At 42.0% G+C, this 26115-nt stretch overlaps 1 protein-coding gene across 2 annotated transcripts in view; it reads left to right on the forward strand.

Annotated features, from left to right (window-relative positions):
• The window catches only part of LOC121419443 (midasin-like), a 142468-nt gene that overhangs the window by 46781 nt on the left and 69572 nt on the right, over positions 1-26115 (forward strand). For both annotated transcript variants that reach the window (XM_041613920.1, XM_041613921.1), the window contains exon 7: positions 1919-2059. In XM_041613920.1, the coding sequence (XP_041469854.1) occupies positions 1919-2059 (141 nt within the window). The remainder of the gene's footprint in view (positions 1-1918; positions 2060-26115) is intronic.

The following is a 26115-nucleotide window of genomic DNA, read 5'->3' on the forward strand; positions in this document are numbered from 1 at the left end:
TTATTTAGGAAAACTTAGGAATTATTTATGATATATAACTGTCTTTCCCTACCCTATCCTCAATATTGTAATATTATTTGGGCGAATGCTGGAATAACGAAATTGGAACCGCTTCATAAATTGCAAAAGAAAATTTTAAGAATATGTACCAACTCCCCTTTCAGAGCTCCCTCATGACCTTTATTTTGTAATCTCAATACCCTTAATATATATGATATGCATAAAATTCAGATAGCATCTGTGATGTTTTGTACTATTCATAACATAATTCCTATTAATATATCCTGTATGTTTTTAATAAACAATTCCGTTCATTGTCACAACACTTGCTCAAGTAATAATTTTCATTATCCCAAGGTTAAAACACAAATTCTCCTTAATTCATTAAGACATTATGGCCCACGTATTTGGAATAATCTCCCCGATGGAATTAAGTACTCAGCAACAATTACGTCATTTAAATCTAAGTTAAAAAGAATGTTTATAAATGAATATGCAAAATAATTTGTTTCATTTCTCCTTGCTTAAATCTCATACATTTACTGCCCCACCCTCCCTGTGTGTTTGCTGGTGTTTGTTGATGCTGTGTGTGCATTTTTTTCTTTTTATTCAATATTAATGGCATTCAATGTACTGGGAACTACTACTCACAAGTTTTTATAAACTTTTCTGTAGTTTCCAATTTTCTCTGATACTATTTTGTCATTCTTGTACATTTTGTATATATATATCATTTTTTTTTAATGCTGGGAAAATAAATTGAACTGAACTGAACAGAACGTTTTTGTGAAAATTAGTTTTCCCTGTTCATATTGTACATAACAAGGTATACAAGGGCCTATGGCGGCCATTTTGAATATCAGGAAAATCAATATTTTGTCAAAAATTAATTTTTGAGGATGTATTTCACTCTTGCCCCACAATTTCATGCATTTCATAGCCAATGTGCGGACAATTTTACGATTTTCATGGGTAATTTGCATATTTTGGCGGCCATATTGGATTTAGCCAATTTGCGGAAAATACTCAAGGTTACACGAGTGGCATCATCCAGATTCGTAATCAGCACCCTTGAATTGACAAGAAACCTTCAAAAAATATTGTATTTATAAAAAACAAGGTTATGCCTCTTCTTTCCTGGACTAATTGATTTTGAGGTCAAAAGGTCAAGGTCACAGTGACATGCTTCCATTTTACCTGTGAACATGATAACTTCAGTTTAAGTTAAGCTAGGCTCATATATTTTGGTGTGTATGATACTAGCATGGATCCCAGGGGGCCTATTGATTTTTAGGACAAAGGTCAAGTCGTCACCTATCACTTCTCTTGCTTGACCAGTAACTCGATTTTCCATGTTACAGGCGGGCATATGTGCTCGGCCTAAAGACACTCTAGTTATTTATTATGAATAAAATATGCAAATTTATTCCTGAAAAACATTTGCAAATTAAACACCCAAATTCACTTCCAATTTTTTTTCTCAGACGTCATCTTTTTAATCTAATTTAAAGGTTTCCATAAAGAAAAATTGCGAAAGCAAATTTTTTCTCTATATCTTTTGTTTTACATTGTTTTTCAATGGAAATTATTAGACCATTCAGCAGCAGAAATAAACCCTAAATTAAAGCGACTTATTATAACGAAAAAAATAATCACCCTTTAATGAATTTTATCTCCCATAGTCTTTGTACACAAAGTATAAAATTGAGCCATTTTGGGCATGACGTTGTCTCGTAAAAAGTCACGTATGTCGCGAATTTGGTCCCAAAAGTTGCGGGAGACTTCAAAAGAAAAAGGCCTAAAATATTGCGGCACTATGTTTGTGCATTTGGGAAATATCGGGTGAAGCGTCAAGGGGGGCCATCATGGCCCCCACTCCTTTTAGGATTAATACAGCTTGTTTTATTTCATTTTTCAGGACGGTCGACTTGACAGTGGTGATATTGTATCTCAGATCAATGATATCAATTTAGAAGGAAAGACACGGGATGAGGTCTATAACATTCTCAAAACCACCACAGGGATGGTACGCCTTAAAGTCAAAAGAAATTTAGCAAAGGTAAGTGCAATTTCTTTGTAATGATAATAATAAGGATAACCATTAAATAGTATTATCTATCTAGAAATGATCTATTCCTAGGCACGTTGTTGTTATTATTACTTATTACCCGGGCTGTCCATTGTTCAAGGAATTAAAACGGTGGGTTCTTTTTCTTCCTCCGCCTACCATAGGTGGTACCGTATGCATAATGTTTCTGGGTCGTTCTGTTTGTATTCGTGATAACTCAAGAATAGGCTTGGGTGGTTCTAGTCTTGGCAAGAGTCGACTCCGATTCTTGCCCCAGGCGTCGGTTCCGAAGAGAGTCGACTCCCAACGCCGAAATTGGGCTTCGAGACAATGCCTCAATTATGCCCCTACCGTATACACTATTTACCTCTATCTCAGTGTGCACTCGCTTCGGTTCTCCTCCAGACTCCCTGGTCCTTTCATTCTCTTCCAGTCATACCCAACTCACTGCAGACATAAAAACCACACACACAAATTCTCTCCCCATCATCACAAGATCAACTCACTGCAAACATTATACACACACAGGACACAACGCAAGCACATGTTTGACCGTGGTTTGACCCTGGCAATTGTTTCTTGAAGTGATTGTTTATAATTTTTAGTGCTGTGATGATAGAGTGATTTCCGTGCTTGACTGATATCTGATTTGATTTAATCCAAGTTTGAATGTGTGGTACTTGGTTTACTTGAGGTCTGTATGTTTACTGTTTAGTATTTTAGCCCATTATTTGTCAAATTAATCAAGAAAGATCTGCATTCGTGTCCAAATACATGTACAATGTACAAAGTTTTGTACAACTTTCGTACAATTCTGAGAAAAGTAATTTTATCATACAATATACCTGCAAGCCTGCAAATGTTATGAAGTTGAAATTATTTAAATGATGCCTTTTAAAAAAAGACTATCCATCATGAATGCCATCCAAAGCCTCTCTTTGCAATTTAATTTACCCTGACCTAATTTCTCAACACAGAGGCCATGTAGCACCCAAACCCAACACAGAATGAAAAGGGCGGCAATCTTGTAACCCCCCCACCGCAAGAATATCAGATTTCCAAACACGTGCTTCTCAAGATTGTGCAATACTAGCGGAGACAAAGAAAGTTATGTAAACAACTCGCGGAGGGTTGATGTCCCTGAATGAAGGGACTAGTCTTTGTTTTCAGTCACTTAAGAAAATGGCAAACTGGATTAAGGTGGAATACATCATTAAAAAAAATGATTGTTTGGAATGAATATCCATAGTGAAAATCCATAATGAAATATCCATAGTTCAATCGCTAATTTTATTACTGACAGAACAATAATATGTTTTATTAACTTCTGGTCAATATTCCAATATGACAAGACTCTCATTTAAGACTAGCGAGCAAATGATGGTGGGGCAGGGGGTTCTGGAATGAAAGCCAAAAAAAAACTTCTCACACAAGTCACACACAAATCCCAATACACTAACTTTGATGATACAATCACAAGTGTTGCTTAACGCAACGCACGTGCTCTCTACTGGCTTTGTACAGTCACAGAAATACACACAACACACACGATGCATCCTCATACCATGCATGCACACGGCATACACTGCAGGCTCCAACTCCAAGCAGAGAAAGTTCGTCCTCTGCTCGAAGTAAATGATTCTCCAAATTCCATGTTTTTTCTATCTCAGTGCTTGGATTCGGCGCTGGGAGTCGACGCTTGGGCCGATTCTTGTCCATGAATGAGAGAGCATGGTAAAGACTCGAGCCCCTTTATCTCAGAACCGCCGCCGCTTGGTACTCGAGTTTCCTGAGATTAGAGTCGACTCCCCGACTCTGGCATTGAGAATCGGGTAGACTCGAGTACTTGGCGCTGGCTCCCAAGCCTACTCAAGAACCATTTAGGGATTTTGATTATGTATCCATATTGGAGTGACAATGAACTGAACAATTTTGGGGATGTAGAGATCATAGGTTGAATTGAATATATTTATTGTCCTGTGAAGGTGATTTTTTCCAATTTGGGTTTACTAAATTACAAATAGGTATACATATAGAAATGAGTGAAATAAACTTGCAATACCATTGGGATTACAAACACAAATGCAGTTTACGTTATCTTTATATAGAATATGCATGATGACAAATATAGCAATTTATTCATTATTCAATTATGTAAATATTTATCGGTGTGTTATTCCATCTGTACTAAGGTTAGAGATCAAATGAGTAACTGAGATAAATAGATATTTAGTAGGAAAAGGTATTAGAAAATAAGAGTTACAATACCATTCTTCATTGTAAGAAAAGTGCCCCCCTTCTCCCAGAGCTCACATTCCAAGAAAAGTGAACAGAGTGCGTATCACCGCACGCCACCAATTTGTGGTAAATCTTAGGGTAAATCTTAGAGATATATTGCAATGTAAAGCAGTGCGACGCAAGTTGATGTAAGAGATATATTGCAATGTAAAGCAGTGCGACTCAAGTTGATGTAAGAGATATATTGCAATGTAAAGCAGTGTGACGCAAGTTGATGTAAGAGATATATTGCAATGTAAAGCAGTGTGACGCAAGTTGATGTAAGAGATATATTGCAATGTAAAGCAGTGCGACGCAAGTTGATGTAAGAGATATATTGCAATGTAAAGCAGTGTGACGCAAGTTGATGTAAGAGATATATTGCAATGTAAAGCAGTGTGACGCAAGTTGATGTAAGAGATATATTGCAATGTAAAGCAGTGCGACTCAAGTTGATATAAGAGATATATTGCAATGTAAAGCAGTGTGACGCAAGTTGATGTAAGAGATATATTGCAATGTAAAGCAGTGTGACGCAAGTTGATATAAGAGATATATTGCAATGTAAAGCAGTGCGACTCAAGTTGATGTAAGAGATATATTGCAATGTAAAGCAGTGTGACGCAAGTTGATATAAGAGATATATTGCAATGGAAAGCAGTGCGACTCAAGTTGATGTAAGAGATATATTGCAATGTAAAGCAGTGTGACGCAAGTTGATGTAAGAGATATATTGCAATGTAAAGCAGTGCGACTCAAGTTGATGTAAGAGATATATTGCAATGTAAAGCAGTGCGACTCAAGTTGATGTAAGAGATATATTGCAATGTAAAGCAGTGTGACGCAAGTTGATGTAAGAGATATATTGCAATGTAAAGCAGTGTGACGCAAGTTGATGTAAGAGATATATTGCAATGTAAAGCAGTGTGACGCAAGTTGATGTAAGAGATATATTGCAATGTAAAGCAGTGCGACTCAAGTTGATGTAAGAGATATATTGCAATGTAAAGCAGTGTGACGCAAGTTGATGTAAGAGATATATTGCAATGTAAAGCAGTGTGACGCAAGTTGATGTAAGAGATATATTGCAATGTAAAGCAGTGCGACTCAAGTTGATGTAAGAGATATATTGCAATGTAAAGCAGTGTGACGCAAGTTGATGTAAGAGATATATTGCAATGTAAAGCAGTGCGACTCAAGTTGATGTAAGAGATATATTGCAATGTAAAGCAGTGTGACGCAAGTTGATGTAAGAGATATATTGCAATGTACAGGAGTGCGACTCAAGTTGATGTAAGAGATATATTGCAATGTAAAGCAGTGTGACGCAAGTTGATGTAAGAGATATATTGCAATGTAAAGCAGTGTGACGCAAGTTGATATAAGAGATATATTGCAATGTAAAGCAGTGCGACTCAAGTTGATGTAAGAGATATATTGCAATGTAAAGCAGTGCGACTCAAGTTGATGTAAGAGATATATTGCAATGTAAAGCAGTGCGACTCAAGTTGATGTAAGAGATATATTGCAATGTAAAGCAGTGTGACGCAAGTTGATGTAAGAGATATATTGCAATGTAAAGCAGTGTGACGCAAGTTGATGTAAGAGATATATTGCAATGTAAAGCAGTGCGACTCAAGTTGATGTAAGAGATATATTGCAATGTAAAGCAGTGCGACTCAAGTTGATGTAAGAGATATATTGCAATGTAAAGCAGTGCGACTCAAGTTGATGTAAGAGATATATTGCAATGTACAGCAGTGCGACTCAAGTTGATGTAAGAGATATATTGCAATGTAAAGCAGTGCGACTCAAGTTGATGTAAGAGATATATTGCAATGTAAAGCAGTGCGACTCAAGTTGATGTAAGAGATATATTGCAATGTAAAGCAGTGTGACGCAAGTTGATGTAAGAGATATATTGCAATGTAAAGCAGTGTGACGCAAGTTGATGTAAGAGATATATTGCAATGTAAAGCAGTGTGACGCAAGTTGATGTAAGAGATATATTGCAATGTAAAGCAGTGTGACGCAAGTTGATGTAAGAGATATATTGCAATGTAAAGCAGTGCGACGCAAGTTGATGTAAGAGATATATTGCAATGTAAAGCAGTGCGACGCAAGTTGATGTAAGAGATATATTGCAATGTAAAGCAGTGCGACTCAAGTTGATGTAAGAGATATATTGCAATGTAAAGCAGTGTGACGCAAGTTGATGTAAGAGATATATTGCAATGTAAAGCAGTGTGACGCAAGTTGATGTAAGAGATATATTGCAATGTAAAGCAGTGCGACGCAAGTTGATGTAAGAGATATATTGCAATGTAAAGCAGTGTGACGCAAGTTGATGTAAGAGATATATTGCAATGTAAAGCAGTGCCCTTGCAAATCACAATATATGTCTGGTTATTTTCATAAGTGGGCGAGACACGAAATCGCTTATGCCTTGTTTGTGAATCAATGTCATATTCTCCTGCAAGTGATGCAGCTAATACCAGACTGGGTTGAGCATTCTAGAATTGCTAGTGAATAGTGATAGCTTGCTTGCATAAAGTTATGAAACTCCGCTGAATACATGTGAATATTTTTACTTTAATAGTGAACTATGAGAGTGACTTTGACATACCCCAGGCTGACATACTTGTAAATTTTATACCAATCAACAATTAAAATGTGGATCATCATGTCAAGGGCCCAAACAGGACAAGGGAAAGGAAAGTTATGGGAGACGGACCAAACCCCCAACATTCTAAAATCTTCCATTTAAACAATGTGCCTGTGTGCATATGGAGCTCGCACACAGCCACGTTTCTTATAGGTCCATGATGGTACCCAGATACTTGTTTTCTTTGACCTGATCAATGGACTTTCCACGTATTTCCTGTGGCATATGTTCAACAGTAGCATATCTTCTGAAGTCAGTGATCATTTCTCTTGTTTTCCAACATTTAAAGCACATGATGCGAGTCACACCATTTAACAAAATATGATATTTCTGAGAAGTTAGCAGTTTGTGTCCACTGAAAGATACCCAGGTATTACAGTATAATTTACATCAATAACTGGGATATACCCATTTGATTTGCTAGTTCATTACGATGAACCTGCGTGCCGAATATAGAGTACACAATTTTTCCTGCGCGCGCGCTGCATCTCCCTACCAACGCACTATCCCAAGATCGTCGCGCAATTTGGCGTCCATTTCCTCTTTTACTTTCGCCTGCGGTCGAGTGCAGTCGCAAGCTAAGTACACTCTCAAAATTGCATTTCTGTTTTCCGTTTGGATACTTTATTGTGCAATTCTTCCCTTATTTCAATCTTATTTTCTCTCATCTAAGATTGTTATAGGATTATCACGTCGCGCGGAGCTTCCGTGATATTATTTTAACGTTTCTTGTCCCTCTTCGTGAGTTTGTTTTTTTAAAGATACGTTTCTCACAGGCGGGTTGTCTTCACCTCTCCGCCCCATAGCTCCGCGCCTTCCTGCTCGGGCGTTGTCTTCGCTCCTTTTTAATCCTTTTAATTCTTTTTATTCACTGACTTCTTCGTTTATACGACTCGTCGTGAATTTAATTGATTTATTTCTCCACAGATAGGTTCTGTAGGACGTTAGGAGCGTCGTATTCCAGCCTCGTTTCAAGTTCTTTGTCTCTTGTTTCGAGTTAGTTGATTGTTCTTTTGTTTCAATCAATCCTTTGCTCTTGTATTTATTAATTGAATTAATTGGTTAATTGATTAATTAATTAATTGATTGATTCTTTTAATTCTTGACTTGCTCCTTTGCCTCGATTCAAGTTCTTTGTTTCTTGTTTCGAGTTAGTTGATTGTTCTTTTGTTTCAATCAATCCTTTGTTCTTGTGTTTATTAATTGATTAATTATTCAATTAATTATAAAAAAAAAAAAAATATTTTCTTTCCTTCACAAGAATACTTAGAATTTTTTTTAGGAAGCCGTCTCCTGTCAGCGTTCGTCGCCTTTGACTCGGCCTTCCTTCTCGGGAAAGCTATCTTTGTTTTTCCCCCCTTCCTTTTCAAGTCAGCTACCGGTCTCTGGACTTATAATTTTTTTTTTTCTTAAACTTCTTGTTTATAAAAAAAAAAAAAAGAAAGGGAATCTTGCTCCCCTTTTTTCCTTAGCTGATCCTCACCTCAAGAAAAATTATTATTTTTTTTCTTTTGAACAGGTGGACACAACAAAACAACAACAAAAAAAAAAAGAAGAAAACTTAGTGTTTTCTTCTTTTTAGATGCTTCCCCCCTTCCTTCTTTTCAGAATTTTGGCGGAAGCAGATTCTTGTTGTGATAATCAAATAATTAATTTTTCTAACGGACTTCAGGGACAGTGTCTCTTAATAATTCTCAATTATTACTGTTTCCTTTGTTCTGGGATTTTACCTTGTATCATCCTTGTGAGATCCGTTTTTGACTCTCAAAAGTCCGCTTTTTGAGGTCCTTGTCTTCTGGGTTGGGGTTTGTTCCCCCCCCTACCCCCTTTGCTTCTCTTTTTTTTCTATCTTACTACTAGATCACCCTACGGCAATAATGAGCCTTTCGGACTCTCTTTCTGAAGAGCCTCAGGCGGCTGCTGTTTCGGGGCCCGACACCGGGGTCTTATCCCCCACCACAGGTAGTATAGATAGCGAGAACAGAGTCAGAGCCCCGTGGGCTCTCAAAGGGGTGGAACCGTGGACGCGCGTTCACGTGTCCCGCTTAATAAGGGTGGAACCGTGGATTTGCGACCACGTGCCCGCACGGTGATGGCCAAGGCTTCCGTCCCGGAACCTGAACCTTATTGGGGAGCGTCGCACTAGTACAGAAAACGGCGACTCCTCTAGGGCTGTCAGACCCACCGGCCATCGGGTCACCTAAAGTCCGGGGGGAGAGCACGGGTCTCTCCACCCGGCAAAGACTAGGCTCGATGCCGTGTAAGACCCCTCTAGGGAGCGTCGGCAAAGGGCTACCAGCCCCTAGTCGGAAGAGGCACCTGAGTCCGACCGTGTCGGACTCTCAATTCAATCTGACGCCGTCAGATTCGGCCGACGCCTCCTCTCGCTCGGCTAGCTCTCCCCGTGGGAGAGCTAAGGAGAGGAAGACAGGCGCAGCCCAGCCTCTTGTCCCTTCTTCCGCTCCGGCGCCGGAGCAACCGAAGAAGAAGAAAAGAAGAAGAGGAGAACCACAGACGTAAGCCCCGCTCCGTCGGGCGGTCTGTCCTCTGATTCTTTTGATGGCCAGGCCTCTCAGCTTCTCAAGCTAATCTAGAGTGCCCTCCAGCACTGCGGGTTTTTACCCCCAGGCTTGCCTGCTTCAGCCGACGGTACTACCAACCGAGCGGATCAAGCAGACACCGGCCATCCAACACACCTCGGAGAGTCACCGGCAATATCATGTTTCGCCGGCTCACGCACCTGCAAGGGAAATTCCCGCTAATACACAGGTGCTATCGACATACGGGCGTCGCCCGCCATTATGTCACCAGACTCCCAATCATTATACCCTCTTCTGCCCCCCGGCGGGGGCCGCATAGAAGAGGAAGAAGAAGAAATTCTAGGTCGCTAACCCCGCTGTGCGGGTAGACCTTCCCTTCTGATTCTTGTGCCGACGGCCAGGCGTCGTAACTTCATGTTACAACAGAACGCCCTCGAGCACCACGGATCTTCATCCTAATGCTCTCTGTCAGCTAAAACCGCCGTGTCGAGCACCAGGCAGGTCAAGCAGACAGTCGCCGTCTCGCACCTCGGAGAGTCACCGGCAATATGATTTGCCGGCCCACGCACCTGCAAGGGAAATTCCCGCTAATACACAGGTGCTATCGACATACGGGCGTCGCCCGCCACTATGTCGCCAGACTCCCGATGATTGTTCCCTCTTCTGCCCCCCGGCGGGGGCCGCACAGAAGAGGAATAACAAGAAGAAAGTCTAGGTCGCTAATCCCACTTTGCGGGCAGACCTTTCTTTCTGATTCTTGTGCCGATGGCCATGCGTCGTAACTTCATGTTACAACAGAACGCCCTCGAGCATCACGGATCTTTATCCTCATGCTCCCTGTCAGCTAAAACCGCCGTGTCGAGCACCGGGCAGGTTAAGCAGACATTCGCCATCTTGCACCTCGGAGAGTCACCGGCGATTTCATGATTCGCCGGCTCACGCACCTGCAAGGGAAATCCCCGCTAATACACAGGTGTTATCGACATACGGGCATCGCCCTCCATTATGTCACCAGACTCCCGATATTTGTGGGTCAGGCGTCGCACATACTCCCATGAGCAGTGCGGGTAATTCACCCACGCTTCATATCAGCTTCAGCCGCCTTTCTAAGCACTGTGCGGCTCAAGCAATCACCTGTCCTCTCACACCGGGCATTTATTGAAACGCTGTTCACCTACACGGTGACCCCCGTTTCTATGCAGGTGCTTCCGACATACGGCTTTCAAGCATCAATATGTCGGCAAGCTCTCGGTGACCGACGGCTGGACTTTGCATCCGTTCAGGCTGCATCTTTGCGTCCCCGAGCATTACGGGTTCTTATCCTCGCAAGTTGATGTAAGAGATATATTGCAATGTAAAGCAGTGTGACGCAAGTTGATGTAAGAGATATATTGCAATGTAAAGCAGTGTGACGCAAGTTGATGTAAGAGATATATTGCAATGTAAAGCAGTGTGACGCAAGTTGATGTAAGAGATATATTGCAATGTAAAGCAGTGCGACGCAAGTTGATGTAAGAGATATATTGCAATGTAAAGCAGTGCGACGCAAGTTGATGTAAGAGATATATTGCAATGTAAAGCAGTGCGACTCAAGTTGATGTAAGAGATATATTGCAATGTAAAGCAGTGTGACGCAAGTTGATGTAAGAGATATATTGCAATGTAAAGCAGTGTGACGCAAGTTGATGTAAGAGATATATTGCAATGTAAAGCAGTGCGACTCAAGTTGATGTAAGAGATATATTGCAATGTAAAGCAGTGCGACGCAAGTTGATGTAAGAGATATATTGCAATGTAAAGCAGTGTGACGCAAGTTGATGTAAGAGATATATTGCAATGTAAAGCAGTGCCCTTGCAAATCACAATATATGTCTGGTTATTTTCATAAGTGGGCGAGACACGAAATCGCTTATGCCTTGTTTGTGAATCAATGTCATATTCTCCTGCAAGTGATGCAGCTAATACCAGACTGGGTTGAGCATTCTAGAATTGCTAGTGAATAGTGATAGCTTGCTTGCATAAAGTTATGAAACTCCGCTGAATACATGTGAATATTTTTACTTTAATAGTGAACTATGAGAGTGACTTTGACATACCCCAGGCTGACATACTTGTAAATTTTATACCAATCAACAATTAAAATGTGGATCATCATGTCAAGGGCCCAAACAGGACAAGGGAAAGGAAAGTTATGGGAGACGGACCAAACCCCCAACATTCTAAAATCTTCCATTTAAACAATGTGCCTGTGTGCATATGGAGCTCGCACACAGCCACGTTTCTTATAGGTCCATGATGGTACCCAGATACTTGTTTTCTTTGACCTGATCAATGGACTTTCCACGTATTTCCTGTGGCATATGTTCAACAGTAGCATATCTTCTGAAGTCAGTGATCATTTCTCTTGTTTTCCAACATTTAAAGCACATGATGCGAGTCACACCATTTAACAAAATATGATATTTCTGAGAAGTTAGCAGTTTGTGTCCACTGAAAGATACCCAGGTATTACAGTATAATTTACATCAATAACTGGGATATACCCATTTGATTTGCTAGTTCATTACGATGAACCTGCGTGCCGAATATAGAGTACACAATTTTTCCTGCGCGCGCGCTGCATCTCCCTACCAACGCACTATCCCAAGATCGTCGCGCAATTTGGCGTCCATTTCCTCTTTTACTTTCGCCTGCGGTCGAGTGCAGTCGCAAGCTAAGTACACTCTCAAAATTGCATTTCTGTTTTCCGTTTGGATACTTTATTGTGCAATTCTTCCCTTATTTCAATCTTATTTTCTCTCATCTAAGATTGTTATAGGATTATCACGTCGCGCGGAGCTTCCGTGATATTATTTTAACGTTTCTTGTCCCTCTTCGTGAGTTTGTTTTTTTAAAGATACGTTTCTCACAGGCGGGTTGTCTTCACCTCTCCGCCCCATAGCTCCGCGCCTTCCTGCTCGGGCGTTGTCTTCGCTCCTTTTTAATCCTTTTAATTCTTTTTATTCACTGACTTCTTCGTTTATACGACTCGTCGTGAATTTAATTGATTTATTTCTCCACAGATAGGTTCTGTAGGACGTTAGGAGCGTCGTATTCCAGCCTCGTTTCAAGTTCTTTGTCTCTTGTTTCGAGTTAGTTGATTGTTCTTTTGTTTCAATCAATCCTTTGCTCTTGTATTTATTAATTGAATTAATTGGTTAATTGATTAATTAATTAATTGATTGATTCTTTTAATTCTTGACTTGCTCCTTTGCCTCGATTCAAGTTCTTTGTTTCTTGTTTCGAGTTAGTTGATTGTTCTTTTGTTTCAATCAATCCTTTGTTCTTGTGTTTATTAATTGATTAATTATTCAATTAATTATAAAAAAAAAAAAAAATATTTTCTTTCCTTCACAAGAATACTTAGAATTTTTTTTAGGAAGCCGTCTCCTGTCAGCGTTCGTCGCCTTTGACTCGGCCTTCCTTCTCGGGAAAGCTATCTTTGTTTTTCCCCCCTTCCTTTTCAAGTCAGCTACCGGTCTCTGGACTTATAATTTTTTTTTTTCTTAAACTTCTTGTTTATAAAAAAAAAAAAAAGAAAGGGAATCTTGCTCCCCTTTTTTCCTTAGCTGATCCTCACCTCAAGAAAAATTATTATTTTTTTTCTTTTGAACAGGTGGACACAACAAAACAACAACAAAAAAAAAAAAGAAGAAAACTTAGTGTTTTCTTCTTTTTAGATGCTTCCCCCCTTCCTTCTTTTCAGAATTTTGGCGGAAGCAGATTCTTGTTGTGATAATCAAATAATTAATTTTTCTAACGGACTTCAGGGACAGTGTCTCTTAATAATTCTCAATTATTACTGTTTCCTTTGTTCTGGGATTTTACCTTGTATCATCCTTGTGAGATCCGTTTTTGACTCTCAAAAGTCCGCTTTTTGAGGTCCTTGTCTTCTGGGTTGGGGTTTGTTCCCCCCCCTACCCCCTTTGCTTCTCTTTTTTTTCTATCTTACTACTAGATCACCCTACGGCAATAATGAGCCTTTCGGACTCTCTTTCTGAAGAGCCTCAGGCGGCTGCTGTTTCGGGGCCCGACACCGGGGTCTTATCCCCCACCACAGGTAGTATAGATAGCGAGAACAGAGTCAGAGCCCCGTGGGCTCTCAAAGGGGTGGAACCGTGGACGCGCGTTCACGTGTCCCGCTTAATAAGGGTGGAACCGTGGATTTGCGACCACGTGCCCGCACGGTGATGGCCAAGGCTTCCGTCCCGGAACCTGAACCTTATTGGGGAGCGTCGCACTAGTACAGAAAACGGCGACTCCTCTAGGGCTGTCAGACCCACCGGCCATCGGGTCACCTAAAGTCCGGGGGGAGAGCACGGGTCTCTCCACCCGGCAAAGACTAGGCTCGATGCCGTGTAAGACCCCTCTAGGGAGCGTCGGCAAAGGGCTACCAGCCCCTAGTCGGAAGAGGCACCTGAGTCCGACCGTGTCGGACTCTCAATTCAATCTGACGCCGTCAGATTCGGCCGACGCCTCCTCTCGCTCGGCTAGCTCTCCCCGTGGGAGAGCTAAGGAGAGGAAGACAGGCGCAGCCCAGCCTCTTGTCCCTTCTTCCGCTCCGGCGCCGGAGCAACCGAAGAAGAAGAAAAGAAGAAGAGGAGAACCACAGACGTAAGCCCCGCTCCGTCGGGCGGTCTGTCCTCTGATTCTTTTGATGGCCAGGCCTCTCAGCTTCTCAAGCTAATCTAGAGTGCCCTCCAGCACTGCGGGTTTTTACCCCCAGGCTTGCCTGCTTCAGCCGACGGTACTACCAACCGAGCGGATCAAGCAGACACCGGCCATCCAACACACCTCGGAGAGTCACCGGCAATATCATGTTTCGCCGGCTCACGCACCTGCAAGGGAAATTCCCGCTAATACACAGGTGCTATCGACATACGGGCGTCGCCCGCCATTATGTCACCAGACTCCCAATCATTATACCCTCTTCTGCCCCCCGGCGGGGGCCGCATAGAAGAGGAAGAAGAAGAAATTCTAGGTCGCTAACCCCGCTGTGCGGGTAGACCTTCCCTTCTGATTCTTGTGCCGACGGCCAGGCGTCGTAACTTCATGTTACAACAGAACGCCCTCGAGCACCACGGATCTTCATCCTAATGCTCTCTGTCAGCTAAAACCGCCGTGTCGAGCACCAGGCAGGTCAAGCAGACAGTCGCCGTCTCGCACCTCGGAGAGTCACCGGCAATATGATTTGCCGGCCCACGCACCTGCAAGGGAAATTCCCGCTAATACACAGGTGCTATCGACATACGGGCGTCGCCCGCCACTATGTCGCCAGACTCCCGATGATTGTTCCCTCTTCTGCCCCCCGGCGGGGGCCGCACAGAAGAGGAATAACAAGAAGAAAGTCTAGGTCGCTAATCCCACTTTGCGGGCAGACCTTTCTTTCTGATTCTTGTGCCGATGGCCATGCGTCGTAACTTCATGTTACAACAGAACGCCCTCGAGCATCACGGATCTTTATCCTCATGCTCCCTGTCAGCTAAAACCGCCGTGTCGAGCACCGGGCAGGTTAAGCAGACATTCGCCATCTTGCACCTCGGAGAGTCACCGGCGATTTCATGATTCGCCGGCTCACGCACCTGCAAGGGAAATCCCCGCTAATACACAGGTGTTATCGACATACGGGCATCGCCCTCCATTATGTCACCAGACTCCCGATATTTGTGGGTCAGGCGTCGCACATACTCCCATGAGCAGTGCGGGTAATTCACCCACGCTTCATATCAGCTTCAGCCGCCTTTCTAAGCACTGTGCGGCTCAAGCAATCACCTGTCCTCTCACACCGGGCATTTATTGAAACGCTGTTCACCTACACGGTGACCCCCGTTTCTATGCAGGTGCTTCCGACATACGGCTTTCAAGCATCAATATGTCGGCAAGCTCTCGGTGACCGACGGCTGGACTTTGCATCCGTTCAGGCTGCATCTTTGCGTCCCCGAGCATTACGGGTTCTTATCCTCGTGTTCTCCGTCATTATAAGACCGCCGCGGTCTTATTGCTGGCGTCGGGTATTGAGCGGATTGAGACTTCTCTCGCCAACCCGCACTCCGGGGAGCCATCGGCGAGTTACCTGCATGGGTATTCCCCTTTTTATGCAGTTACTCCCGAATTCGCCCTCTACGTCAAGCCCACGTACGGCGACGACTCCTTCAGCGGTAACTCTCTCCATTCTACCCCCTAAGCGGGCCCGTAGATCGGAGGTAAGAATCTCTTACATACCGCATGCCGCACTTCTCTCGTGAGAATGTTTGGCTGCTTTGAGGGGGCAACCTATCACGTCCGCGGTCCGTCCGCCCAGGCGACGGGACCGTCGGTTTCTGGCCTGAACCTCACTTTCTATTCGAAAGTAAGGGTGCCCTGTCTTACTTAGCTCCTACCCTTGCAAGGCCAGAGTCAGGGCTAGTACAGACACCCGTCCTCCAGCGATCGCCGCTGAAGAGAGGGCGACTCCGATATGAGCACCATCACCGCTCAGCGGTATGTCTCACTACCTCATAGCTCTCCGAACTTATGAGTATGTATATCGGATCTGAATGTCACGGCGATTTAAAGTTCTCCTGTGCTTAGTAATCGCTACGCCTTCACCACCCGGTGCATTATGGTTATGTTAACCTATTGTCTCGTATTCGGGCGGCTCGTTCGAGCCCTGCCCGAGCTGCCATCACCGGTCGTCCAGCCGGACACCGCCGAAAGCACCCGCACCGAATACCTGGAGGGAATCAGCTTTTCATATGCTAGATATCCCTCCTGTTGACATTCACAGCTGTTCCCCGAGTCCTTCCCGGTCGGGTAAGCATCATCTCGGAGGAAAGAAACCGCCGTACATCTCATGAGATTATTGGCTATGTACGTGCGTTCAAGCTTGTTTAAAGCCCCAGACTTCTCTGTCGGCATTCTATGCCTATTTTCTGGGCACACCCACCGTACCGGGTCGGCGAGTTTACACCAAACAGTACGCCTTCAGACCATCGGTCGAGCTCTAACAGTCTATGTTATAGACTGCTCTCTATGTGGGTCAAGCTTGCGGGCGTCTCCGCCGTTTCCTCCTTGTGTGGAGTGGTCTACGGTGGATGTCTTACCGTGCCCATTTGTCGAATCGTCTTCTTATTTAGAAGCTTTTTCACTCGGCACACTCGAGTCACCTCGCATGCTGCTTTCATCCTCCCTCCATGCAATGCATGTGGCCATGGTCACCGCACGACCGAGGATGATGTAACCGTGGATGCATGTATGCTTATGCCTACCTAACCACAATCACTACGACCCGCTTTTTCTCGGGCCGACTGCGGATGAGTCTCTCCATGTAAGTGATTTACTTCACTGGAGTTTCTTCTTTTAGAAACTTAGATGCTCATCCCCCACTGCTTAGGGCGTCATTTTTGCCGCCCCCCGCAGCTTTTTGGAACTCCTTATTCTCCGATATCGGACTGTTCCACGCTGCCGCAACCGGCGCCGGCGGTGCTTGCTCTTACGATCACCTGAGAGACCAGGCCTTGTGGCTGTTTTCATAAACAACTGGTTCTCACCGCAGACTGATGGAAATTTTTGTGTTTATTTTCCTCAAGTCTCCCTCCTTCGCTTGTTTCTTCAAGCGAGGACATCGACACTCTTAGCCAGTTTCCGTCCCTAACTTGATAGGACAGGGCCGTTGCTACCTCATTCGATTCCGTTGGGAACGTACTGTTGAGGTATCATATCTGGCGATGTCTGTTCGTTAGAACATCTCTTGATTGTCGCCTTCACGTATGATCATGACAGAGACTTTTCGCCAGCTCCCTCTGGCGTACACTTGCTGCTGCTAGGGATTCCCCCGCCCGGCGGTCATCCATCGCAGCCTAGCCTCACGGGCTCTCTCGGCAATGGTGGCTTGAGCCAAGCCACCTCTTCCACCGCGGGCACTGCACCCTCAGATGGGTGCTTCGATCAGTACGGGAGAAAGGGGATCCTGAGTTCTCTCTCGATCACTCGGTCTATCACACTTTTGTCGTGATGTGTACCGCGCTGTTTCTCTGACACGCCCGGTTGAGCTATTCTAACCAGACTGCTTTATTCTACATAGGCAGCAGGTCCGCGGTATTTCTTATTAAAAGGATGGCACTCAGTCGCTTTCTCGACCCTTGACTGCCTTACGAGTGGTTTTCTTAAATCCCTACTCTCCGTCGTTCCTAGTCCCCTTCGGACCGCTAGTAACTTTCTGCCACAGCTCTCTATCAGAATTCTGCAGATGTTCTGCCCTCACGCATTTGAGACGGATATCGAATTCTGGGCGCTTTCTCCCACGCGGAGGCTTCTGAGATCTCTCGCCTTCTCAGATTGTTCGATGGATCACTTACTGAGCCTTAAAGCTACAGTTTTCCGATCACGATTCTTGTTGAAAATTTCAACAAATTCCGAATTTTACGCTCTAGTCAGCTGGTGATGTTGTTCTCCTGACACTAGGCCGAGGGCCCATGATACTTAGTATCATTCTTCTTGGGCTCTTTCTTGGAATCGTCGTTCACGACTTCTCGAGGTCCGTCTATTGACGCCCTTCCTTCCTTCACTCCTTGCTCTTAAGGACTTCTTCACATGAGGCTTTATCGCCTCCCCTGTCCGTAAGGCAACGGCCTTTGTGTCTTCATCTCCCTATTTTAACGCACTTCTTAGTCTAGACATGCCTCCCTTCACGTTGAATCCGTGTTGGTCTAGCAAATCAAATGGGTATATCCCAGTTATTGATGTAAATTATGAAAATACTTACCATGATTTTCTTATTTACGAGATAACTGGATATACCCATTTGAACCCTCCCTCCTACCCCTCGCCTTGTGTGACAACATGTCTTGCCCGCAGGCTCATGAGAGGAAATGGACGCCAAATTGCGCGACGATCTTGGGATAGTGCGTTGGTAGGGAGATGCAGCGCGCGCGCAGGAAAAATTGTGTACTCTATATTCGGCACGCAGGTTCATCGTAATGAACTAGCAAATCAAATGGGTATATCCAGTTATCTCGTAAATAAGAAAATCATGGTAAGTATTTTCATAATCAGCAACCAATTTTCAGACAATTTGTCACCCGACCCCCTTCGATTTTCTTTAAACTCGCACCAAATGTTCCCCCAAGTGTCTGACGGAAAAATCTGAAATATTTTGCCCCAAGGTCAAATGGTTGCTAAGATACGGCCTCCCTTAGCAACCAATGCGTGGACAAACAACCAAGTTTTAAAAAAATTTACTATTTTTGATTGACTGCTGCAACCAAGTTTGATAAGGTAGAGTGCTTATTTTCTGGAAATTGGAAGAACTTTTTTGTCTTAACATGCACAGTATATTACGGCACAGATCTGACCAGCTGTTATTGCGCACGAGGTCGCCGAAAATGGTGTTAAGCGTCCAAGTCAGTGATTTTGGGTGCACTTTTGGAAGCTCATAACTTCCAAATTCAATTAGCTTAGAGCCCAATATTATGCATACTTGAAGACTATCACTTGCTCAACAGACCTACAAAAAATTGGCCCAAACGTGCGCATCGTTTTCTTGTAGGGCGCCCTCAAAAATGGATTTTTGCCAAAAGTTGCCAAGTTTAATATCCAAATAATACATAAAGTCACATCTTAATATCTTTTGACCTTGAAATGTAACTAAAAATAGCTGAAAATGCCTTAAAATAGTATTTTCAGCTACTTTTAGATCAATTTCAAGGTCAAAAGATAAAGATGTGACTTTATGTATTATTTGGATATTAAAATACAACCTGAAAGGAACATGATCTGCAATTATCAGCTTAAAATCATCATTTGTGTTGAAATGACACATAATATGAAAAGTCAGTGTAAAAACCTTTAACAATGGGAGTTTGGTGGATTAAAGATTTTGGGTGAATTTCAGCCATCTTTTCAAGGTCATTGTGTTGTAAAAAAAATGAATTAATACTAGATCATCCAAGTACTCATTATGGACTACCAATTAAGCTTTTTCGATATACCGGTATTAGTAATACCGTTCGGTATGAAAGTCATACCGGTATGGATACCGCCGTTGAAATTTCAATACCGAAATACCGTCATACCAAAAGTTGAAAATATACCGGTATTTCCTTCTGTATTGTCGTTTAAGGGTATTTTTACAGTAAAATTAAGCCAAAACAATAAGTTCTTTGGCTCTCTCAACGTATTTAATGAAATCGGAATCCAATAATCTAACCTCAAAATGAATACATCGCCCCTTAAGTACTGTCTGAGCTTCGTTAGCCGCTGCATAAAGGCCTCTCGGCCCCACCGCTACTGATACTGGGGTGCATGTCGGCTCAGCTCCATGCACTTGTGTACACAGCCACAGTAAACAACGAAGTCGACCGAGACGGAGAGCATTTCATGAAGAGTTTTTTTCAGTGGTTTCAACAACAGATATGCTTTCCGCCAATCACATGCGAGGGTTTCCTAGCTTGTAACATCCCTCTACACAAACAAAATCACTGACAAAACTCTTTTTGAAACACTCCCTAGCCTGCCTTTTGACCACGTGGTGTATTGCGGGCTTCAACAAAGTATCAACCTTGGCTTGGGGCGTTGACAGACAAACCACAGGGATTAACACTTGTTTTTTCTTTATGCAAGTTTTTTTTTCTCGGACTTCTCTTAACTTGCATCAATGGGAATGTCCACTGAAGGGCCGTCTGCACCATCCCGAGTTTTCAAATTAGCGCGCTATTTCTGATCCGGCAAATTATCCCGATCTGAAAAATCTCGAGATTGTTTGTAATGCAGACGCAATTATCGCGCTAGTTCGTAGGATTAATCTCGAGATTGCAATCCCAAGTCAACTCGGGTTTATTTGCAAAATAGCGCGCTATTTACGAATTATCGCGCTAATTCGTAGGTGCAGACGCACTCGGGTTTGGACTCGGGTTAATTTATTCATGACCTTCAGTCCATAATGCAATTCGCGTTCCAATTCCGCCTTGGTAAAAACATTAACAGCGATTATACCGAACGCATGCGAAAGTCAACTTTATCATAGCGTTCATCAATTCCCCAATCAGCAACGATGGTGTCAAGCCCCCCGTGAATGGATTTTGGGAGAGACCAGACTGATGGGGGAGGCGCTCATTATCGACGATGGTCATGGTCAATAACAATACTGACAGCATTGTCGTCTTATTCCTTCGCAAAATGTGAGCAAATAGCATTTCTTTCCTCCCCTCTCTCTCTCCCCCATCTGTCGTTGCCTCGGAGTCCGCCATCATATTAAACGAAGAATACTTCACTCGCTTATAATTATAGCGCGGCTGAGCTGAGAGGATTGTTGCATAACAACGGTCGAATTCGGCGAAAGAGTACATGGACTTGATTGCATATCGCGGGAAGTTATTCAAAAGCGCGGGCCGTTGAAACTCCAAGATCGAAAGTGCGCATGCTCGGAATATCGGGCTTGTTGCCTCGCTCGAGCAAGAATCGCTCTTCGTGCGATGGTGAAGACGGGGTTTCTTGAATCTCGAGATTAATCGCGAAGAGGGCTGATCGGGCTAAAATCTCGAGATTGAGCAAACTCGGGATGGTGCAGCACCGCCTTGAGTTTTTTTTTTTTTGGGGGGGGGATGCTGTGCATTGACAGACAAACCACAGGGATTAACACTTTTTTTTCTTCATGCAATATTTTTTTCCTGGACTGCTCTTTGTGGTAGGGTCCATGTTTCAATTATGACAAGTTTACTTTTATACTATAAGCCTGCTACAAAAATCGTCTGACCCCCCCCCAAAAAAAAAAAAAAATAATAATAAATAAATACATAAAGAAAAAAATAATACATTAATTAATAAATGAATTAAATATGAAAATAAAAAAAAGACAGAAAATGTTGATAACATTAACAGGAAAAAAATGTTACGCCATCCCTCTTTGTTTATTTTGATCTGTGAAGTGATGGAAGAAAGTGGCTGAGAATATTTGTGTGATTTGTGATGGGTGTTGTATCCGTTTTGTGCATGTGCGGTCATGAATAAAATAAAACTATTGGATTGATTGTAATTTAAATTTATGATGGTCTCGTGGTGTGATAAGATGTTGATCAACTAAAATTTGGCATGTGTGAAAGATGAAATTGACAAAAAAAGAGGGGAAGATCGAGACTCGGAGAAGAGGAGGATGTTGATTGTTCGTGGTAAGAGAGGGGTGGTGACGGGGAGAGAATGGGCCGATGGAAAAGAGTGAAGAATTAAGGGGCTGGGGAGAAAAAGAAAAACAAAAGCAAGAAAAAATGAGTGAGAAAGAGGCAGCCGGGGGATAAGAAGCTTAGGGGGGAGGGGTTTACTTTTAGACAACGTGGAGATTCACAAGAGGGGGGGGTCAACAGTCAACACAATGGACATTTATACCCTTTTTAGACAGGCTAAAATTTCCTTAACCCCGTACTATTGGTGGGGCTAAATGGCAATTTAGCCCCACCTATAGTACGGGGTTAAGCTTAGCCCACTTTCGTTTTACACAGCGTTTTTGCAAAGTGGGCTAACCCCACCTATAGTACGGGATTATTTGGCCCTGCAAAAAAGCAGGGTTATCCCACCAATTGCGGTGCTAAGAGCAATAGTACGGGGTTAAGATCGCACGTGTAAAACGAAAGTGGGCTAAGCTTAACCCCGTACTACAGGTGGGGCTAAATAGCAATTTAGCCCCACCTATAGTACGGGGTTAAGGAAATTTTAGCGTGTGTAAAAAGTGTACGAGTGAAGTACTTGTACTACGAATGATCGACAAAAAACACTAGTCCGGGGTTAGCGAGTTTCATGTGTAAAAAGCAAGCATTCCTTATCCGGGGTTAGCAATAACAATTTGGCATGTGTGAAAAGGAAGAAAAATAGTACGGGGTTAAGGATAGTACGGGGTAAGTGATAGTCCGAGGTTAAGAAAATCCTGTGTAAAAAGGGTATTACATGTATAAGAAAAGTTATTTACGAGACGTCAAAATTTGAGGTCAACAAACTTTGAACCTTCGACGAACACGTGTTGATGTGAGTGGTAAACAAAAGGGGCGAATCTGAATGTGAATGAGTGGGGCCAGATCGGTGAAGGGAAAATCATGCATATATCCTTGACAGTTTTAGCAGGGAATTTTGGTGCTTGGAAGTTAGGGCATGTACACACGTTTAGCAAAGTAAGTAGCAGTGAGTTTGTGCGGTGTAGCATTTGGCAACTTGACTTATTGATTTCGTACCATGTGCTTGCTGAGATAATTTTGCACACATGCACAGGTAATTCACAGCTCTCGTTGGGGAGAGAGCATGATCATATAACTTTTGGTAAAGAAAGAGAAAGTTTTTGTCAATGAGAATGGACCATGGTGAGCATTCCTCAGCTGACCACAAGCATCCCCTCTTTATCCGAGGCCATATAACATTGGACACTGTTTGCACAATAAATTGGGAATTTACTCGGTATTAGTCGGTATACCGGTATTGAAAATATCAATACCGAAAAAGCTTACTACCAATATTGCAAATATCAACATGATCAGGCTTTTAGTCTGTAAGAAAATCAATTCTGAAATGTGTTGTAAAACTCACGGGTGTTGTGAATATGCTAATTTTAAGCATTTTCAGCTATTTTTAGATCAATGTCAAGGTCAAAAGATAAAGATGTGACTTTACATATTATTTGGATATTGAAATACAACCTGAAAGAAACCTGATTTGCAATTATCAGCTTAAAATAATCATTTGTCTTAAAATGACACATAAGTGAAAGTCGGTGTAAAAACCTTTAACGATAGGATATTGGCAGATTAAAGATTTTGGGTGAATTTCGGCCATCTCTTCAAGGTCATTGTGTTGTAAAAAAATGAATTAATAACAGATCATCCAAGTACTCATTATGGACTATCAATAGTGCAAATATCAACATGATCAGGCTTTTAGTCTGTGAATTCTGAATTGTGTTGTAAAGTTCACGGGTGTTGTGAATATGCTAATTTAAGGCATTTTCAGCTATTTTTAGATCAATGTCAAGGTCAAAAGTAGAGATTTTGCCTTGTTTGTTATTTGGATATTAAAATAGAACCTAAAAGGAACAAGATTGGCAATTATCAGCTTAAAATAATCATTTGTGTTGAAATGGCTCACAAGTGAAAGTGCGTGTAAATACAGTTTAGCGCCCTATAATCACGGAAAATCGACCTGATTTATTGTTTTTGATGATTTTCAGCTGTATTTTTAAAGGTCTTTGCCAATTAGTCAAACTATTTGTGATGCATATCCTTTTAGTACTAATTACAGACTACCATTACAGACAATACCAGTATTTGTTGGCTTTTCATTTCTGATTTATTGCAATTTGAAATGTGCTGATAAACTGTATGTATCGTTTTACATTGGTTTGGGGGTGTTTACGACCATTTTCGAATGTGTAAACCAGCTATTTAACATTTCGGTCACAAAAAATTTTAAGTATCCCATGAAAATATACGTAATTGTCTATCAGAATACAGAAATTGGTGTTGCTCCTCGATGGGATGAGGGGTGATCCGTGACCTTGAACTTGGCAACTTTTAGAAAAAATCCAACTTTGAGGGCGCCCTACAAGAAAACGACGCTTACGTTTGGGCCAATTTTTTGTATGTCTGTTGAGCAAGTGATAGTCTTCAAATATGCATAATATTGGGCTCTAAGCTAATTGAATTTGAAAGTTATGAGCTTCCAAAAGTGCACCCGAAATCACTGACTTGGAAGCTTAACACCATTTTCGGCGACCTCGTGCGCAATAACGGCTGGTCAGATCTGTGCCGTAATATACTGTGCATGTTAAGACTAAAAAGTTCTTCCAATTTCCAGAAAATAAGCACTCTACCTCATCAAACTTGGTTGCAGCAGTCAATCAAAGATAGCAATTTTTTTTTAAACTTGGTTGTTTGTCTACGCATTGGTTGCTAAGGGAGGCCGTATCTTGGCAACCATTTGACCTTGGGGCAAAATATTTCAGATTTTTCCGTCAGACACTTGGGGGAACATTTGGTGCGAGTTTAAAGAAAATCGAAGGGGGTCGGGTGACAAGCATTGGTTGATTTGACATGGATTGACCCACAAATAAATCCGTTTAAACCAACAAAAATGAAAATAATCATACATCTATGATTTTTGGTTGAAAAACACAATTTGCATTCACTTTTGACACAAAATGTTATGTAATTTCAGAACCATGTCCCTGGGTGTCGCAATTTTGGTCTTAAAAGATGCGCAAGACTTGAAAGTAAAAAGTCAGTGAGCGGCGCGATAAAAAAACTTTGCGCGATGGCATAATGATGAAATTTGTCAAGAGGGGGGGGGGGGGCGTGAAATTGACCCCCCAGTTTAATAATTTAATAGTGTTTCATAATGTTCTTTGTAAGTGATACTTTTTTTTGATTGATCACATTCTCATCATTTAGAATCTGATATTTTTTGGGGGATTGAATCTGATATTTTAGATCAAAATATTTGTTCATAACAAGTATATGCATGCAAAAATGTTATTTGTCACGAGGGGATAACAATGAAAGAAAATTCACTCCTATTACATGCAAGTCATAAAACTTACAATTTTTGAATTGTGCATTATTTCAAAACTTGATTCGATTGTAGTTATGTGATATACCTTAATGGATAGTATCACTTTCTTTGTTGAGTGGTACCTAATTTGTATTCACAGCTGAATGCACAGTAGGCATTGTTTGAGACAGATAGTCGAAACATAACTTGTGAGGTAACTTCAGGAACAACAATGAATAACAATGAGTATGAAGATTTCGTTCATTTTACTTGTAATTGTAATTGATAGGTTCTTTGGTATCTGTCTTGTTCTTCAGTGACAGATCTTAATCTGTTTAGGTTGTGACTTGTTTTGATGGCATTTTGCACTCCCTCATGTGTAGGAAGACAGCTTGATGGGTTGGGCATCATGTGTTGGGTTGATGATGAAAATGTCGCAACACCTGAGAGATGATGTGAGCCCTTGCACTTTCATTTAAAAGGACATGGACAAAGGCTGTTGGCCCTGCGTATATGTTGATGTCCTGTGAAAGCAAATCATGCATTTTACAAATAGATTCAATAATGCCTTGCCTGATTTGGAAAAAAATAATCATAAAAAAGATCTGCAGTCATTGTGTTACAGCTCAAAATCAGGCAAGACATTGTTTGAAGTTGGTGCAAATGGCTTTTCAACTATTCAACGTAATTCCCTCATGTTTAGTCAACCATATACAAAGTATTACAAATTTGGTATTAAAAGAAGTGGGATAAAATACTCTATCTAAAACCCCAAAATAAAAAAAATGATAACCTATCTCCCCTTTTGAGTAAAGGGTAATGATAAAAGTGTAAAGGTTTTTTTTTACTCACTGTAGTGCTGAAACAGGAATTCTGAAGTGCTTCATCACTTTTACATGTAGCACAAGAAAAGGTCTCCAAGCAGCTTTATGAAATAGCCCTTATATAATGAAAACAAGCTATTGCTGATAAAGTTGAAATTCAAAGTCAATCAATTGTTCACATTTTGTATTGATAGTACTTTCACA

This window comes from Lytechinus variegatus, chromosome 7, assembly GCF_018143015.1.
Source record: "Lytechinus variegatus isolate NC3 chromosome 7, Lvar_3.0, whole genome shotgun sequence".
Lineage (NCBI taxonomy): Eukaryota > Metazoa > Echinodermata > Echinoidea > Temnopleuroida > Toxopneustidae > Lytechinus > Lytechinus variegatus.